Source organism: Vigna unguiculata, chromosome 3, assembly GCF_004118075.2.
Source record: "Vigna unguiculata cultivar IT97K-499-35 chromosome 3, ASM411807v1, whole genome shotgun sequence".
Taxonomy (NCBI): domain Eukaryota; kingdom Viridiplantae; phylum Streptophyta; class Magnoliopsida; order Fabales; family Fabaceae; genus Vigna; species Vigna unguiculata.
Genome location: NC_040281.1, coordinates 4670554 through 4686834, shown reverse-complemented (window position 1 = coordinate 4686834; position 16281 = coordinate 4670554). Strand labels below are relative to the sequence as shown.

The 16281-nt window shown below is 33.8% G+C and overlaps 2 protein-coding genes and 1 long non-coding RNA gene across 5 annotated transcripts; 2 read left to right on the top strand and 1 right to left on the bottom strand.

Moving 5' to 3' along the window:
- Positions 1-207: 207 nt before the first annotated feature.
- Positions 208-1903, top strand: LOC114176396. The gene is made up of 3 exons (XR_003602997.1): positions 208-299; positions 416-489; positions 1685-1903. It is a non-coding gene; the product is annotated as an uncharacterized LOC114176396 (long non-coding RNA).
- Positions 1904-3470: 1567 nt separating this feature from the next.
- LOC114174874 (TOM1-like protein 5) lies at positions 3471-8836 on the top strand. 3 transcript variants are annotated; one of them, XM_028059603.1, is made up of 11 exons: positions 3471-3920; positions 4178-4259; positions 4687-4793; positions 4927-5005; positions 5232-5330; positions 5427-5540; positions 6188-6336; positions 6705-6780; positions 7205-7290; positions 7794-7955; positions 8198-8836. In XM_028059603.1, the coding sequence occupies exons 3-11, from the start codon at positions 4696-4698 to the stop codon at positions 8529-8531; spliced, it is 1197 nt and encodes a 398-aa protein (XP_027915404.1). In that variant the 5' UTR covers positions 3471-3920; positions 4178-4259; positions 4687-4695; the 3' UTR covers positions 8532-8836. The 3 variants fall into 3 exon arrangements, with proteins under 3 accessions (XP_027915404.1, XP_027915405.1, XP_027915406.1); XM_028059604.1 differs by having other exon boundaries at positions 4175-4259; positions 8198-8531; XM_028059605.1 differs by lacking the exon at positions 4687-4793 and having other exon boundaries at positions 8198-8531.
- A 1215-nt stretch (positions 8837-10051) lies between these two features.
- Positions 10052-16069, bottom strand: LOC114175726 (ferrochelatase-2, chloroplastic-like). Its single transcript, XM_028060512.1, has 11 exons — positions 15786-16069; positions 15528-15689; positions 14834-15161; positions 14585-14728; positions 13960-14061; positions 12636-12739; positions 12414-12540; positions 11903-12055; positions 11181-11281; positions 10843-11044; positions 10052-10646 (listed from the first exon to the last, which is right to left on the bottom strand). The coding sequence occupies exons 2-11, from the start codon at positions 15632-15634 to the stop codon at positions 10422-10424; spliced, it is 1593 nt and encodes a 530-aa protein (XP_027916313.1). The 5' UTR covers positions 15635-15689; positions 15786-16069; the 3' UTR covers positions 10052-10421.
- Positions 16070-16281: the final 212 nt, after the last annotated feature.

Sequence of the window (16281 nt, the reverse complement as noted above, 5' to 3'; positions counted from 1 at the left end):
TGACTTGTTAACACTTTGTTAATTCTGACTCTCTTACTTTAATAAGTACTTCTTGTACCAGTTAAGTGATATAAGCCCCATTTTTCCTTTCAGCCTTTAAGAGTTGGGCCTGACCTTTTCGTAGGCCCAAGACTAACCCACTAAGGGACCCCAATACCCCTTTCAGCTCACTCATTTTGCACTTGTCTCCTTTTCAAAAACTGTCTCCCTCCCTCAAACACTCTTGACTCCAGCTGGATCTTTGCTAGGGCACAGAGATTTTTCCATCTTTGAGTTAGCTAAAGTTATTCTACCTCCAGGTAAGTGGAGCCTTAGAACCTTCTTCACTAGTCTTCCCTTTTTCTGTTGGGAAAGTTGGTTTGGTTAGGGTTTAACCCCACACTTCGTCTTGTTCTATTTTTTTTCCACGTTTCAGCTTACCACTCTAGTTACTAGAGCTATGGTGCTCCTTAGCTTTGGGTATGTTTGCTTTTGCTGTCCTAAATCCAGGTAAGGGAAGCTAGGTTTTTAAGTTTAAAGTTATTCTTGCATGTTTATGTTCTGTTATATGTTGTGGGTGCTTGAATGGTGTTTTAAATCGTGTGCCAATGGCTGGCTTGAACTCTTTGGATGTGATCTTGTGTTATTTTTTTGCCCTGCATACGTGAACAATGGGGGAGAAATGATATTTCTGCCCAAGCGAGCTCGTCTCGCCTAGGCGAGAATAGCATAAGCTCGCCTAAGGTTTTCCCTCGAGCGCTCGCCTAGGCGGCCCATTCGCGTTTTGAGCGACACACCGTCTCGCTTAGGCGAGAAGGCCTTGCCTAAGCGAGAGCTTGTGAAATCTCCCAGGGGCTGCTGTTGCAGTCTCGCCTAAGCGAGAGCCTGCAGCTTAAGCGAGGCAACTTCCCTTGCCCGAGTGAGGGCTCCTAGCTTGAGCGAGGCTAGTGCATTGGTGCGTCCTGACACTGTTTTCTTGAATGGTTAGATGATTTGTTGCATGTTTTGTCTAGATTACTCTTCCTAAACATGATGTACGTGAATATGCTTAGTTGTTAGAATCCTATGAATGAGATTGGCATGCTTGGTATGAGATTGATCGTGAAATTGTGGGTTGGTGGTGTTTTAACATGAGAGTTGGATGAATGAAATAAAAGTAATGGAAATGGTATGAGAAACATGGTTTTGGTTGTGAGATAGCGTAATTCCATGAGTCTCGTGGGGAGATCTCATGGTGGTGTGGAGTGTATATAATTAGGATAAGGATTCAAGTAATGATCGCATCCCGAAACTCTAAAGGATCAGTGAGTCTCATGTAGAGCAAACTGATCCAAGTGATGAGAGTAGCGGGAGACCCTAGTCTTTGGCAGAATAATGACCTTAGATGCTTGAAGGCTAACCTTGTGTGTGGTAGGGTGAAACCCATTGACAATGGCTCTGCAGAGCAGTAGAGGTCACCACAAGGGCAAGCGTCCAGTGAATCCGATCTTATTATATTTATCCGAATAATTGAGAGTCATATTGTCCTGCTTGCTTGCCATAACATGATTCAGTGTGCCTAATGTGTTGTATACTTGGAATTGTTTTAAGTACCTGATTGTTATAATATGTTCAAATGATTTTACACTAGCTTACCCTTTCATTTTCGTGTTCGTGCTTGTCTTTCTTTTTTTTTTTTGCGATGATCACCTTTTGGTGGGAGCAGATGAGAGAAACGTTCAAGGTGGGTCTGGTGGTAGCAGCGGTGCAGCTTAGAGTATCCTATTTTTTGTGGCTCTTAGGAGTAGTTTCACGGTTATGGGCCTTTTTGTAACAGTTGTCCTAGTGGGAACCCCTTTTGCAAACTGTTATACTGTCAGCTTTTAGACTCTATTTTGTTCATGGCATGGTAGTATGTCTAAGCTTCCTTCCCAGTACTCTTAAGGATGACTGTATCAGTTAATTTTCTTATCCTGTTCATCTGATTGCTCCTTTAGTATTATAATTTTGTGATGTTTTATTAAGTATATCTATTATATTTAAATGGGATGTGTGACAATTAAAAGTAAAATAAAAACTACAAAAGAACTAAAAAATAATATAAAATGGTATAACAAATTCATCTAACCATTCAATGATTAAGAACCATCTTAATATATTTTAAACACTTATATTAATTACATACGAATAATTTCAAATTAGAAATAACTATTCAAAACCCTCAATTCAAAATCAAAACCATATAATTTAGTTCACTATAACTCCATCCAATTTTAATTAAGAGACAAAGTCAATACAATCTAAAAAATAAAAAATAAAATCAATTCAATATACATATAAATAACTATAATTAATTAGCTTTGCTCTTCGTATCGTGAGATAACTTGCCTTCTAAACAAAATAACTCGGATTTTGAAAGTTTTAATCCATCCTAACCAACTTCTTCCTTTGATCATGTCATCATTATATTCTTCCTTTGTAGTTGATTAAATCAATTAAGATTTATCTTCCAAAAATTCTAAAAATAAAATTACACTAAAAAAAATACAACTTACCCAAATTTTGATAGAGTATTTTGATTAATTGACTATTTACCTCTATATATATATATATATATATATATATATATATATATATATATATATATATATATATATATATATTATTTGTAAAAGAAATATCAATCAATTGAAAATTAAATTCTCTAATTAATTTTAGTAAAATCATATCTATGATATAATAAAAGCAAATACTACACTAGTTTATATTGAAAAATAAGATAAAAATATTTTATACTTTTAATTTCTAAATATTATTTTTTCCATTTTGATTATCAACTATGATTATGATTACTGATATAAAAAACTTCATACTTGTAAGTATTCATAGATAAATTACACAACGGATAAAAAATAATATTGTAAATAAATATCTTTCAAAAATAACGAGTATGTGTATTTTTGTACATACGTATATATCCACTATATTTTAATTTAAATTAAAAAATTTTAAATATTAATATATTAATTTTGAATGAATTATTTTTCATTAATTAATTTTAAAATATATTATTTTTTATAAACTATTATTTAAATAAATTATTTTGACTTTGTATAAATGATATGTATGATGTTTTATTTGAATTTATAATTAAAATATATAATTTAATATTAAAAAAATAAAAATACTTACCTAATACTCACTGACTTTTATTAGATATTAAAAAAAAACACAAATATCCGCATAACCATAACGAATTTACAAACAAATATACAACATATACGAACATATACGAGACTATTTATCCTACGAATTTTACTCGTATCCTAACCATTCCGTTCCCCAATCTGGATAATATTCCGACTAGATATCAACAGAAAAAGGGGCAAAATTAAAGATTTCAAGATTTTTTATCTGATTAAAAACATTTCTCTAATAAATAACTAAAAACTTGAATCACACGTGTCATCAGGTAAAAAGGATGAAACACATGCGAGTGAACAGAAGAGAGGGTGAGGTTATCAAATTGCAGCTTCTCCTTGGAAAAGAAGATACAGCTTTGGAGAGAGGAACGACAAGACAGGGACAGGTCTCGTGGCGGTGTTGTAGTTTGTTCAATTACCTTAACAAACAACAAGCACAAACCAACCCGAAACCTTATTTTTCAGTATCTTTTCTCGTACTGTATTCATTTCTTCGCACAGCACAATTTCATTCATGTCTTTGAGAACCTGGTTATTTGTCACAACTCTAACTTTAGTACTCACTTACCCAATTAACTATTTCATCATCATATGTTAAAAAGCTCTCAACTTCAAAGCTAACAAAAAAAAAAAGCTCTCTGGGTAAGAATAAAGCAGCAGCTAAACTGATCTTCCGGGTTGCAATTGGAATGCTGAACTTCTCTCATGTTCATCAGTGAATCATTGGTATCTTCCTCGTGATCTTTGTCTTTATACCAGGTAAAAATATTTTTTTTATTACTACTGCTGTTGTAATCTTTTCTCCAGGAATCATTAATGCTTTAAGTTTTGTTTTAAGGTTTCACTTTTTACTTTCACTGTCGTCTTTGATGTGCCTTAATCAAGATCTGATCATTTGGGTTGCGGACACGAAGATTATAATTCGTTCTCATTTTCCTCAGTTCCATTTCTTTGAACTGATATTGTAATTGGGTTAAGTGCTGAACTATCTCGCCTTAAATTTTTTGCTGTAGCAGGTCGCTCATGTCATACAGGTGGTTCAGAATTTGGTTGCTAGGCATTTAGTTTAACACTGTTCTTCTGATTCTGCCACAACATGTGAGTTTCATCTCTTGCTGAGGTCACTTTAATTATCCTATGTTGGATGATGTTTTATATAGAACAAATTCTGAGTCTTGTGATGGCAACTTTTTTTGTGTGTTGTTGATCAATTAACTTGGACTTCCCTTGTGAAATTATATATACAGTGGCTAACAGTCTTATGCAATATGGAATCCATGTTTTAGTTTATAGTACTATATTATGTGGTGCTATTATGCTTATTCTCTGTTTGGTATTCAATTTGGATTAATTATTATTTAAGGTTATATTTTGTCTCTTTGCTGATAGATCTCGTTTGTTTCTAGTTAGCGAAAGTGGATCTAATTTAGTTTCAATTGATATTTACTCTGATCAATGTTTGCTTTCTAGTCTGAAGTATCTTATCAATTTTATATTTTATTGAATTATGACATTTTTTATGCAGAAAAAAAAAATGGCAGCTTTGGTCATTGCTGCAACAAGCGAGAAACTAGCTGAAACTGATTGGATAAAAAATATTGAAATCTGTGAATTAGTCGCTCATGATAAAAAGTACCCCACAAAACTTTATTTTCGTTATGCGACGTTCAAGTTTTGTGGTATCATAAATGTGCCCAGAGTAAACCTGGGCTACAAGTAATGTGGATGTTATTGACCATCCTTTTTTTTTCCTCTGAATATTCAGGCAGGCTAGAGATGTCGTCAAAGCTATAAAAAAGAGGTTGGGTTACAAGAACCCTAATATTCAACTTTATGCAGTCTTGGTGAGTATAGCAACTCATGAATTTGTCTGTTTATAGTATTTTATGTGAATTTTCTAGATAGTGTTCACTACACCCACAACTTATATGAAGATAATTTGGCATGACATTTTTCAGCATACCTTAAATGAAGATTGGCTATGCGATTTTCTCTTTTTAATATTTCTATTACTTAGTTTCTTATACGACTGTGTAGTACTAACTTGTGTATCATCTGTTGATTTTCTAGTTGCTAGAAATGTTGATGAACAATATTGGAGATCATGTTCACCAGCAGGTGATTGATACAGGAATCATCCCTATTCTTGTAAAAATTGTGAAGAAAAAAGTGAGTTTTCTCCACAGACTATTGTTCTTTATCAAAGTTATTTTTTCTTACTCCCTGTTTCTCTCTCTCTGTTTTTCTCTTCTTCTTTGCATACAGTCAGATTTGCCTGTAAGGGAGCGGATATTTCTGCTACTAGATGCCACACAAACATCCCTTGGTGGTGCTTCTGGAAAGTTCCCACAGTATTATAATGCATATTATGATTTGGTGGTAGGTACAGATACGTGAAGTACAACCCTGAGATTTCCTTATGATTCTGATATATATATTACTTGATTAGTAAGTGGCAGCTAGACTATTGTCTTAGCAAGTATGAAAAGAAGTGAAGTAATTTAGGCATTATGGGTTTTATAATGTGAGGTTTTAGTTTTTACTAGAAAGAGTAATGAAGTAAGAAGCTGATATTGCACACCCTATTCTTGAATTCATGTTTGAAGAAGGTAGTTAGTGCTGACTTGCATATGCTGAATTTGGGTATGGTCACCAGTTCATATGGTAGTCTTTGATTTTGGTTTATGAAATGCAATTATAAATTTGTAAAGGTTATATTAGAAGTTTGTATGAAGTGGGAAGAATGATCTCAAATTTTTTAGGTTAGTAGATGATGGTATTTTTCCTTTATTGGTGGCCCATAAATATGCTGTGAATTCCCTTTCAAAGACTTTGAGAATCTGCAATTTTTTCTATTAAATTTCTCTTTCTGATATTTTTTCTACCGGAATTATAGACAGTCATGACTCTCATATCGCCTTTCTCTGTGTGTGTGTGTGTGTGATAGAAATGATCATCTGGAAACAATTTTTGTGGGTACTAGTTTATCATTTGGCAAAGCTAAACTTTGTGTTGCCCTTCTCCAGAGTGCTGGGGTGCAGTTTCCTCAAAGGGATCAAGTTACCCCATCAAATCGTCCTCATTCTCAACTTAATGAGATTAACAATGTACCGAACACAGATCAGGCCCCGACCAGACATCATCAAGCAGAGTCCCAAACGGTTGCTGAATCTAGGTGACTTATCTTCATCTTTGGTATACTTATGGACAGATTCTTTAGAAATCCTTTTCTTACTAGATATGCCTGGATGTACTGATCATTTTTATCAAATGAAACAATGAAATGAACTACATTTGAAAATGTATTTTCCTTAGATTCTTTCTGCTAGTGTCCCCCCACCCTTTTTTTTTTTTATAAATTCAGAAGCATGGATTATTCTTTATCTGGAGACCTCTCCACTGAGCTGGTGGAGAAGAAGAAATATTAATCTAAAAATAGTTTGTTGCTGTCATTTTTTGATCCAGCTCAGCACATATCCTATTCTGCAATTATTTTTCTGATCCAGATAAGCACATCTTTTATTCTGCAATTGTGTTTGGCAGCATTATTCAGAAGGCTTGTAATGCGTTAGAAGTTTTAAAAGAAGTCCTTGATGCCATTAATGCCCAACATCCTAAGGTGAGCCAAGGACCTGTCATCCTAAAACCACATTTTACCTTCTAGAATATGACTTATTCCTTATTTTGATTCATACTTGACTTGTCTTCGCATCCACAATTCTACCATGCTTGTTCAACTTTCAGTCAAAGTTCTCTCAAATTTGTTGTGCTTGGTTGACTGAGATTGACAACAAGCACAGAGATTGAATAGCTCAAGATAGTGATCGATGATGATAAACAGAGCTAGTATAGAAACATTAAGAACTTTTGTATAAAAACTTCAAAAGTTAGTGAGGCATATGCTTTCAAAAGGAACTGGACAAATCACTATGATGTTTTTTAAATATATATTTTATTATGAATCAAATACCCTGAGATATATGAATGAACCATGAAACAATCACATTCCATCTTTAGCTGAAACTGTATTTTTTCTTTTCTAGGCAGCAAAAGATGAATTCACTCTTGATCTTGTTGAGCAGTGTTCATTTCAGAAGCAAAGGGTAATGCATCTTGTAATGACATCTCGGTAAGGCTGCTTAAAATTATCTTTCTGTTAAAAACAGACACAATTTGTTTTCTTATTTCTACACTTGCAATGAGAGGATTGATTGTAATGCCTTTGCTTCTGGTCCGTGGTATCTTAGAAATTTTGCTGATACTTATCAATTTCAATGATTCATATGCTGTAGATTTTTGTATTGAACCAAGAGAACATGTTATTTATTTTTCAAGTGATATATATATATATATACATATATATATATATATATATATATATATATATAATATATAATGGAAACATTGATGTATTTAGGGGAAATTGCAAATGAATCCATAAGCAGCTACTCATGAATCATTATTTTAATATATCAATTGCTCGAATGGTTATTTGATCTGAAACTGGAAATATTTTTATGAACGCCTTTGCTCATGAATTAAATTTGAGTAATACTAATGTATTTTCACATGAATGCCTTTGCTCAATGTTTAATTTTTACCACGAACTGCTTTTTCTCTGGTTGTATGTAGTGATGAGAGGATAGTTTCTCGAGCAATTGAATTAAACGAGCAACTCCAGAAGGTTCTTACAAGACATGATGCACTTCTTTCGGGCAGAGCCATGACAATAGCTAATCACTTGGAGTGTGAAGAAGCAGAAGAGGAAGAAGAACCAGAACAGTTATTCCGGAGGTACCTTGCACATTCTTCATCATGCTAAACATATTCCCTTCTTTATCAAGAATGAAACAGTATCATGAATACTCCTTTCATTTTCTTTTTATTTATTTTACCCAATGAATTCGATTCATTCCAGTTCTTTAGGTTCTTTTCCTGTTAAGTGATTATTAAAAAAAAAAAAGAAACTTCAAACCGAGCTTATGAGTATAGTGTGAATGTGGGCTAATAAACTTGTGTATGAACAATGGTGGTAGATTACGCAAAGGAAAGGCTTGTGCAAGGCCTGAAGATGAAAAAAGGGAACCTGAGTTTCCTCACTTTGGTTTGCTTGAAGAGAGACTCAATCGTCCGTTAATAAGACCACTATCTTTAGAGCCATCTCGAGAAGCTAATAATTGTCCTGCACCTGCTGTGATTCCTCCTCACATGGCAATTCCACCACCACCTTCAAAACACATGGAGAGGGAGAGATATTTTCAGGAAAATAAAAAGGATGGTGCTACTTTGGCTGGCCACTTGAGAGGCCTTTCCTTGCATAGTCACAATGGCAGCAGTTCTCACAGTGGAAGCTTTGATTTTAGTGATTGATCTTTTAACACAAACACATCTTCTTTAACCTTCTACGGTATTGGAATTGAAGTTAGTGATTTCTGTTGTAGTCCTTTTTCGTGTGTTGGAGTGAGAGATGGGGGGTTATAGCTTATAAGCCTGCTTCAATTTATAGGAATGCATGTATAATTAAGGAGTTTCTGAGATCATGTGCCATGAGACCCGAAGTTTTGTAAGTTCCAAGTTCTAGTGTGATGATGTTTTTTCTTTTCTAATCTCTAGGAAACTATAACATATTTTCTTCTCCCAACTTACAAGCTCTTAATATATTTTTCTTACACCAACTGTTACTTGATTGTAATTGGCTTTTATTTTTCTATTACTGATGGAGATGTATGAAAGATGAGATGAAGTTTATGACGTTTAACCAAAAAGTGTTGAATCTCTTTGAATTGTCTGATGGTGTAAAAGTCATTGGATGTGGATGGGTCTTTAAAACGAATAAAGACTCGCAAGGCAACACTGAGATACAAGACAACACTTGTAGTTAGAGGGTTCACTCAAATAGAAATAATCAATTATAAGGAGACATTTGGTTACATTTCTATACAATCTAGAGGAGCTATATATGATAGAAGTGCAAAATAAATCTTAACTACTATTTCTCCTACAGAAGTTGAGATTGTTTCTTGTTTTGAGAATAACTTGCATATTATATGGTAAAAGTTGTATATGAGATTAGTGTTTTAGACTCTTTCTAACTCATTGAACTGATAACTCTGTCAATTTGTATGGTTAAGAAAAACAAAAGTGAACATCGAAGCAATCACATTAATATTAAATATTTAATCATAACGAATATGTCAAAGAACAAAAAATAGTCATTGAATACATTATTACTAAAATTATGATAGACAATCCTATAATTAAAGGTATGCCATCAAAATTTTTAAAGATCATGTAGTAGGAATAAGACTTGATCCAATAATGAGATATTTCACTCTACACATATTTATTGTTTGAGTAAAACTCAATTCAATTTGATATTTCTCATTTATTTTTTACACATATTTGTTTATTTATTTTTACAAAAATATCTCATACTTTTACCTTGGAATAAATATAGGAATTGAGAAACATGATATATTGAAATTCATGAAAGGTAATACTCACTATTAGAGAACTTGTCACTATGATGATTCAAGTATTTGGTTTCTTGTTAACAGAAAAATAGATCAAGTGTAGAATGTTATGAATCTTGATCATTCAAAACAGTTATGAATCGTTGCTGAACGTCCAGTTTTCAACTTCATTCAACTCATTATCATGTTATCTATAAAATATGGGATTGAGTAAACTGAATGTATCTCCGTAAATTTGTTCCGCACATGTGAAGTTTATGGTGGATAAAATTTTATAAATTGTGAGGGTTTTGAAGTTAGAAGCACAAATCAGAATACTCGTAGCTGTAAAAACAATGGTTGGAGGTTTGTTGTTCATAACCTCAACCTCGCTTCTGGTTAGAGATTATAACATACATACTTCGGAGTGAAAAAAGCTAGACAAATACATATTTTGTAACTGGAATACAATCAAAATCAGTAGCACTTCTACAACCAAAATGGACAAGAGTTTATGAAAAACTCCCATTTTTGTCAACAAAATAGTAAAACTTGTAAAGTCTCAAGATCCGAAAGGAAATTGTGATGTCAAAAACTCTGCTTTAGATACATACAAGAGGTACTATACAGACCACATCACTATACATTATTTTTCTCTTGTTTCCATCCACAGATAATGTGTCTAAACTACATTTGAGAGCTCCTGAGTGCATGCCTTCGATTTTAAGGGACATATAAGATGCTAAAGGTATATACATATACAAGCAAAACTAAATTTCATTGCCGTGGAGAGTAGGTGAGGATTAACTCACCTAAACAAGGGCAATATCCCCCACTGGTGCAGAAATCCCTCACCAGTGGTGACTTCTAAAAACAACAGAAGAAGCACAGCAAGCATAGCAGCTCTTCCATTCCAAGTTTCAGCACTTTTGGTCCATCCCCATTCCCACACAATTACCGGTGGTGGCAACTCCCTCCGCTGTGAATCATATGCTGCCAATAACTCTTCTACGCTGCCCAATGGAACCAAAGACTGCCAAAATCTTTCTATTAGATCAAATGAAACAAGTATGAAATGAAATTGCAAAATATAATATCACTACACATTGGCTCAATTTCTATCAACAGTTTGCTGAAATGGAAATTGTCTAGGCCTGTGCTTCTATACAACTCAACAGAGAACACAGAATAAGATAATTCTTGCTATAATACAAAAATGATAATGGTACCTGTCGAGCTTCAAGGTTTGAAACTGCCATTGCACCAACATAAGGGAGACTCTCAATTACGGCATCTGCCAAATCTGAAATGAAGGTGGGTTCAGTTCCAAGAGCAGGAACACGACCCCATTTTTCTATACCAGAATTTAGAGCCAATTCTTTGTACTCTACATCAATTTCTTCTAGAGTTTCAATATGCTCGCTGACAAAACTGTGAATCAACAGATTTTAACAAAAGACTAATCATATCGGTATCAGACAGGGGCAAAGAAGAAGAGAAGGCGGCAAGCAACCATATAAATAGTTGTAAGAAAAGAAACAGTAAAGATGATGCAGGCTAGTGTCACCTAATTGGTACAGCCAGCAGACTTTTTACTCCCTTTTTCCCAAGTTCAACTATTGTCTCATCTGTATAGGGTTTTAACCATTCCACAGGTCCAACTCTACTCTGTAACAAGAATTATAGCCAATTGTTAGAAATTTGAAAAATGATGCATCTAAAGAGAATAGCCAGGTTTGGCTGTGGAAGAGATTGGTATAGATTTATTGTTTGAGATAAGCAATCTAGTTGACCTATTAACTTAGATGAGCTATCTAGTTTTCACACTTTGGCTAGAATACTGTTTCCCAGTACTCACCAAATTCCCCCAAGATCTTTAATCAAAGAGGTATACATTTTGCAAAGATCTTTCTTTATGTAATGACTGGTGAATCACATGAACTGTTCAGAATATTATTTCCTATTTAATCACTCATTTTTTAAGCGAAATACCAGTCCCAATTTTGGGGAGAACTCTATCAATAGCCTTATGCTTTATATACATAAACAGAAATCTCACTTTAGAGTCTGTTTTTTTTTTCACTTTCTTGTCCTGGATATTGCCAACCGTGATAGAAATGTTCATCTTTGGATGTTAAGGTTCCAATTTCAGTGTAACATATTCCATGTACATGGATAAACCCCAGTACTTAACTTCTTTTTTTCATTTTTCCTTTTAACTATAAATGAATAGTATGTAGTAATAATTTGGTAACAGAAAACAAGAATAATTAAAAAATAAGTAGTGACCTGATAAGCAAGGGTGTATGCATTAGTTATCTTTCTCTTTTCAAGCTCTTCCATGATTAAATCAACACATTCCTCCATCTCTGCTTTGTATGGATCACCAGCCTCTTCTACATAGGCAAGAGGCACCCCATGTGCACTAAAAAATATCATGACCTTCAACATGCATCAAATCAATTACTGTCAGCAACAAGTGTATAAAATGGTGACTGCTAAAAGCTCAAGGTGAGCTCAAGTACAGGAAAAACTTCATCGGCATTACAAAACAAAATATGAAGGATAACCGAAGTTGTTAATAGAAAAATCTTGATAAAAAAGAAAAATGTATAACACACTTTCACATAGTAGATCATGTCTCTCAACGCCCATCATTCACTAACCTATCCAGAAATATCTGATATGCTGACTGCATAAATTCTGCTATAAATATTCAAAGAAGAATGATGATGACAAGATAAAAATGTCTGCGACCAACACACTTGTCTAAGTCACTTAAACATAAATAATGTTGTACCTTCTCAGGACAGTCAAAACCTTTCAGCTCTTTTTCAATTAAATTTGCCATGGCATTAATGTATCCTTCACGCTGGTACCATGAAGGAATTACGGTATGCTGCATCTTAACTAGATATTCATCCTCTCTGAAGAACCAATACATAAGTCATAACAAAACTGGATGATAGATAATTTGAAGCATATTGATGTGATCACAGTACATTTTTACTAAAGTAATCACCTGAATATACTCTCTAAGAGACGAAGACTTGAACCACTAGTTGAAATTGAAAATTGTGGATAAAGTGGAAGCACAACAAGCTTTGTAATTCCATCCCTTTTAATCTACATGGAGTAAATTATTTCAAAGGAAAAATTAATTAACATTGGATTGAAAATATATCAGAGACAAATGATAAATGAAGCTATATTCATTACTTAGACAACTATCAGTTCACCTAAGTCAAATTATATAATGTTTCCTCCATCCTGTTTCCTATTTACTCTCCAAATGTGTAAACCTAGATTTCAATAATTTATTTCTCGTATAATTTCCATACACAGTACATTAAGGTACGGATCAGTTTGAAGGTAAGAGTTTATTCAAGAGGATAACCTGTTAGGTTGCATATCTTTGATTATATAACATAGCAACCTTCAACTGTCCCAAAGAATACAAAAGTTTTGCATTAAGAATGGTAATAACGTCTAAAGGTTAAACACTAATTTATAAGACAAACCAAAAGTATGATTTTAAAAGGTTTCTTACTTCACTTGAATGTAGCTTACGTAAATATACTAAATAAATAAATAGAAATTTTTGGCTAATTTGATAGTCCCATTTTCTCAAAGCAACTTTATATCTTCTAATTTTTACCCTCTCCATCATCTCCCTTTCTGCATATATTTTGTAGGCTATTTTTTCAGTATCTTTTACAACAACCACATTAGTGTGTCTGCTAAAGTGTAGTGTAGTGAAAGGAGACCAAATTATGTCAAAATAGCTAGTACCAGACTGAATCAAAATTATGTTTTGAAATTAGAATGGTATATAAGGACGTCATGAACCTACTAGCCGTTGTTTGGTAAAAGACCTATAATGATTTTATAGTACATTTAAAAAAAAACTGATCACAAAAATAGCCATTTGGGGATGAAACATCCAGGCCCACAGTGTACTGAAATTCAACTTTTCATTAGAACAATGAAGGTGGCAAGATCATACTCTAGAACATTATAGATCACTTGGCCATAAAGACTCTGATACTATGTCATGAACCAACTATAGGTAAAGACTCGTGAATTGCTTAATGTAGGATACATAATTATCAGCCAAGAAATCCTAACAAGCAGAAAGGCAGTAAAAGCAAGTAAACATATGCCACCCACCAACTCATGTAGATTTTGTATTTCCAAATCAAATCGATGAAAATTACTAGTTTCATATATTTATAAACAACTAATCAGAGTATTGAAACTTATAAAAATCAGAACTGTCAGTGGCATAATCTTAATAAATGCAATGCAATTTCACATGGTATTCGAAGGACAAGATGACCAAGTACCTGTTCAATAGCCTCTTCAGTGAATGGATGCCAATAACGCATGCCAACATACACTTTGGCTGGGACATTCTTCGCCCAAAGAGATTTTCTCAACTCTTCAGCCTGTGTACAGAACAGAACCATTAGAAGAGCTAGAACAACGAGAAAGAAAAACAGACAAAAGAAAGCATTTAATGGCGTGTACATGCTGTGTATCTCAACCCCTAACATCAGTATTCAAAATCATTCAGGAAAAAATATCCAATTGTAAAATCTAATAAACATTTGAAAACTTCAAAACTTAGTTTCTAATGCTTAGAAAAAGATTAATTAAAACAAATGAGTAGAGAACGTTAAATGCCCCATGGAAACAATTTTGGCTGCAGAAAACAGTTATAACTTCTTTGTTCAAAATAACTATATACAAAGAACAAAATCTTCTTCATAGAGAGGTGCTTTGGTTTCACGTTCTAAAACAGTTATATGCATTTGGTGCATATACAGAGCTCTGAACCACTCGTGTTCATGGGCAATTGTTTAACGCAAGATAACTTCAAATTTGACGTCTCAAATGCACTATCTAACATGTTCAAAGTGAAATATATGTAGTAATGTGTGGAAAAGAAGCTATTAGGAAGTGCCATGCCTGTGCATCAGTAATGCGTCTAAGAGGAGATCCACCCCCAATAGAAGCATAGCCTTCTTTGCTCTTTGGTGCTCTTAAAACAGATACAAATTTGGCCAAGGGCTTCTGAAGAAAGCTAAACAACCTTGGTAGTCGTATAATATCCTACACAATTGTTCAGAAAATATAAAACAGTAACAAATCAAAATCTTTAAATAATCGATAAAACAAGTAGCTCAAAGGAATACTGTGTTAAAGCTAGAAGATTACTGGGTCAGCAAAAAGGTTAAACAAAAAAGGCTGCACATCTTCCAGAGTCTCTGGACCTCCGAGGTTCAACAATAACACTCCAATCTTATCATCACCAATAAGAGGTGTATCAGAAAAATCTTGAACTGTAGGAGTTGCTAAAGCTTCAAGTGGCAACAAGCGCCTCTTGACTAACTGCTCAGAAACCAAGGACTGTGTTTCAAACCACCCTGAAGTACTTTTTCCCACTACATAATTTTTCAAAGGATTAGTGTTAGAAGAAGCCTCCACATGGCCTCCAGAGCAGCGATACATCTTTTGAGAGGTACGAATTGTCTGTGGCAACAACCTTTGACAATAAAAAAATATTAAAATTAAAGCACAGTTTAACATTTTTTCGAAGTACAGAATCTTAATTTTATATAGAACTTCTATAATAACAACAATTCAGTGAAATCCATTTCAGCAACTTAACGTAATTCAGAGAACAGCATATCAGACTACGGAATGCAACTTTCGACCCTCGTTGTATAATTAAGGAATGCTTACTTCCATGATCAACACACGATAAGTCATCTTATACTAGCTACCACCACTAATCAGATTTTAAAATATGGTGTTTAAAGGTAAACAGATAACTCCATCTTCGAATCCGACAAGTTAGATGCTGAAAAATTCAGAACACATATATCATACTGTCAGAAGGAACACTCACAGAGGAGACTTGAAATTACGAGAACCATGACTGAGGCAAGGAGGAGGACCGTTATACGAGCAAGAAGAAGAGGAAGGTGGTGAAGGGGCATGAATTGGAGAATTCATAGCTTGATTAATTAAAAAAATACAGCACTTTCACCGCTTTATTGTCTTTCTGTTTCTGCACAAATGCATGTGTGAACCCTTAGCAGCGAAACTCAAGGCTCTAAAAGAAACTAAACCCAGAAGAAATTTGCGGAAAAGGAAAAAACTTTACCAAATCTCCACAAAACTGGAAGAGAAGGAGCAATCCCTAAGCAAAGGGTGTAATGTGAACGAAGAAGACCATGTAAATTTCCATTTTTTATTTTTATTTTTATTTTACATTTTGTATATCTGCAATTGGATTGGTTTTGGGAATGTCATAAATGATGAAACACCATTTGCATCTGAAATCTGAATACAGAGAGGGACACTTGAGGATGAGAGTGACTGCTGAGACTGAGAAAAATCCACAATTCCTCTTCTTCCTCTTTTTTTTTGTTATTATCATCTCATCTCCAACAATTTTTACTGCCCACCATTTTCCTGGATATTTTTCCTTACATGGACAAACCACTCTTTCCTTGATTGGTATACCTTTTCTGGCTTTATTTGTATTAAATCAATTTTTATTTATCTGAGCTAGTCTAAATTGATAAAAAAAAAACATAAATGAAAAAAATGGAATTTCTGAATTATCCTATTGGATGTATTATGTATGGTACATATAT

Coding starts and splice junctions, on each gene's coding strand:
- LOC114174874 (XM_028059603.1), top strand. CDS start 4,696: ATGGCAGCTTTGGTCATTGCTGCAACAAGCGAGAAACTAGCTGAAACT. Junction 4,794..4,926: donor TTAGTCGCTCATGATAAAAA/GTACCCCACAAA, acceptor CTGAATATTCAG/GCAGGCTAGAGATGTCGTCA. Junction 6,337..6,704: donor CAAACGGTTGCTGAATCTAG/GTGACTTATCTT, acceptor TGTGTTTGGCAG/CATTATTCAGAAGGCTTGTA.
- LOC114175726 (XM_028060512.1), bottom strand. CDS start 15,634: ATGAATTCTCCAATTCATGCCCCTTCACCACCTTCCTCTTCTTCTTGC. Junction 14,062..14,584: donor GACGCATTACTGATGCACAG/GCATGGCACTTC, acceptor TTCTGTACACAG/GCTGAAGAGTTGAGAAAATC. Junction 12,740..13,959: donor CTGAAGAGGCTATTGAACAG/GTACTTGGTCAT, acceptor TACTCCATGTAG/ATTAAAAGGGATGGAATTAC.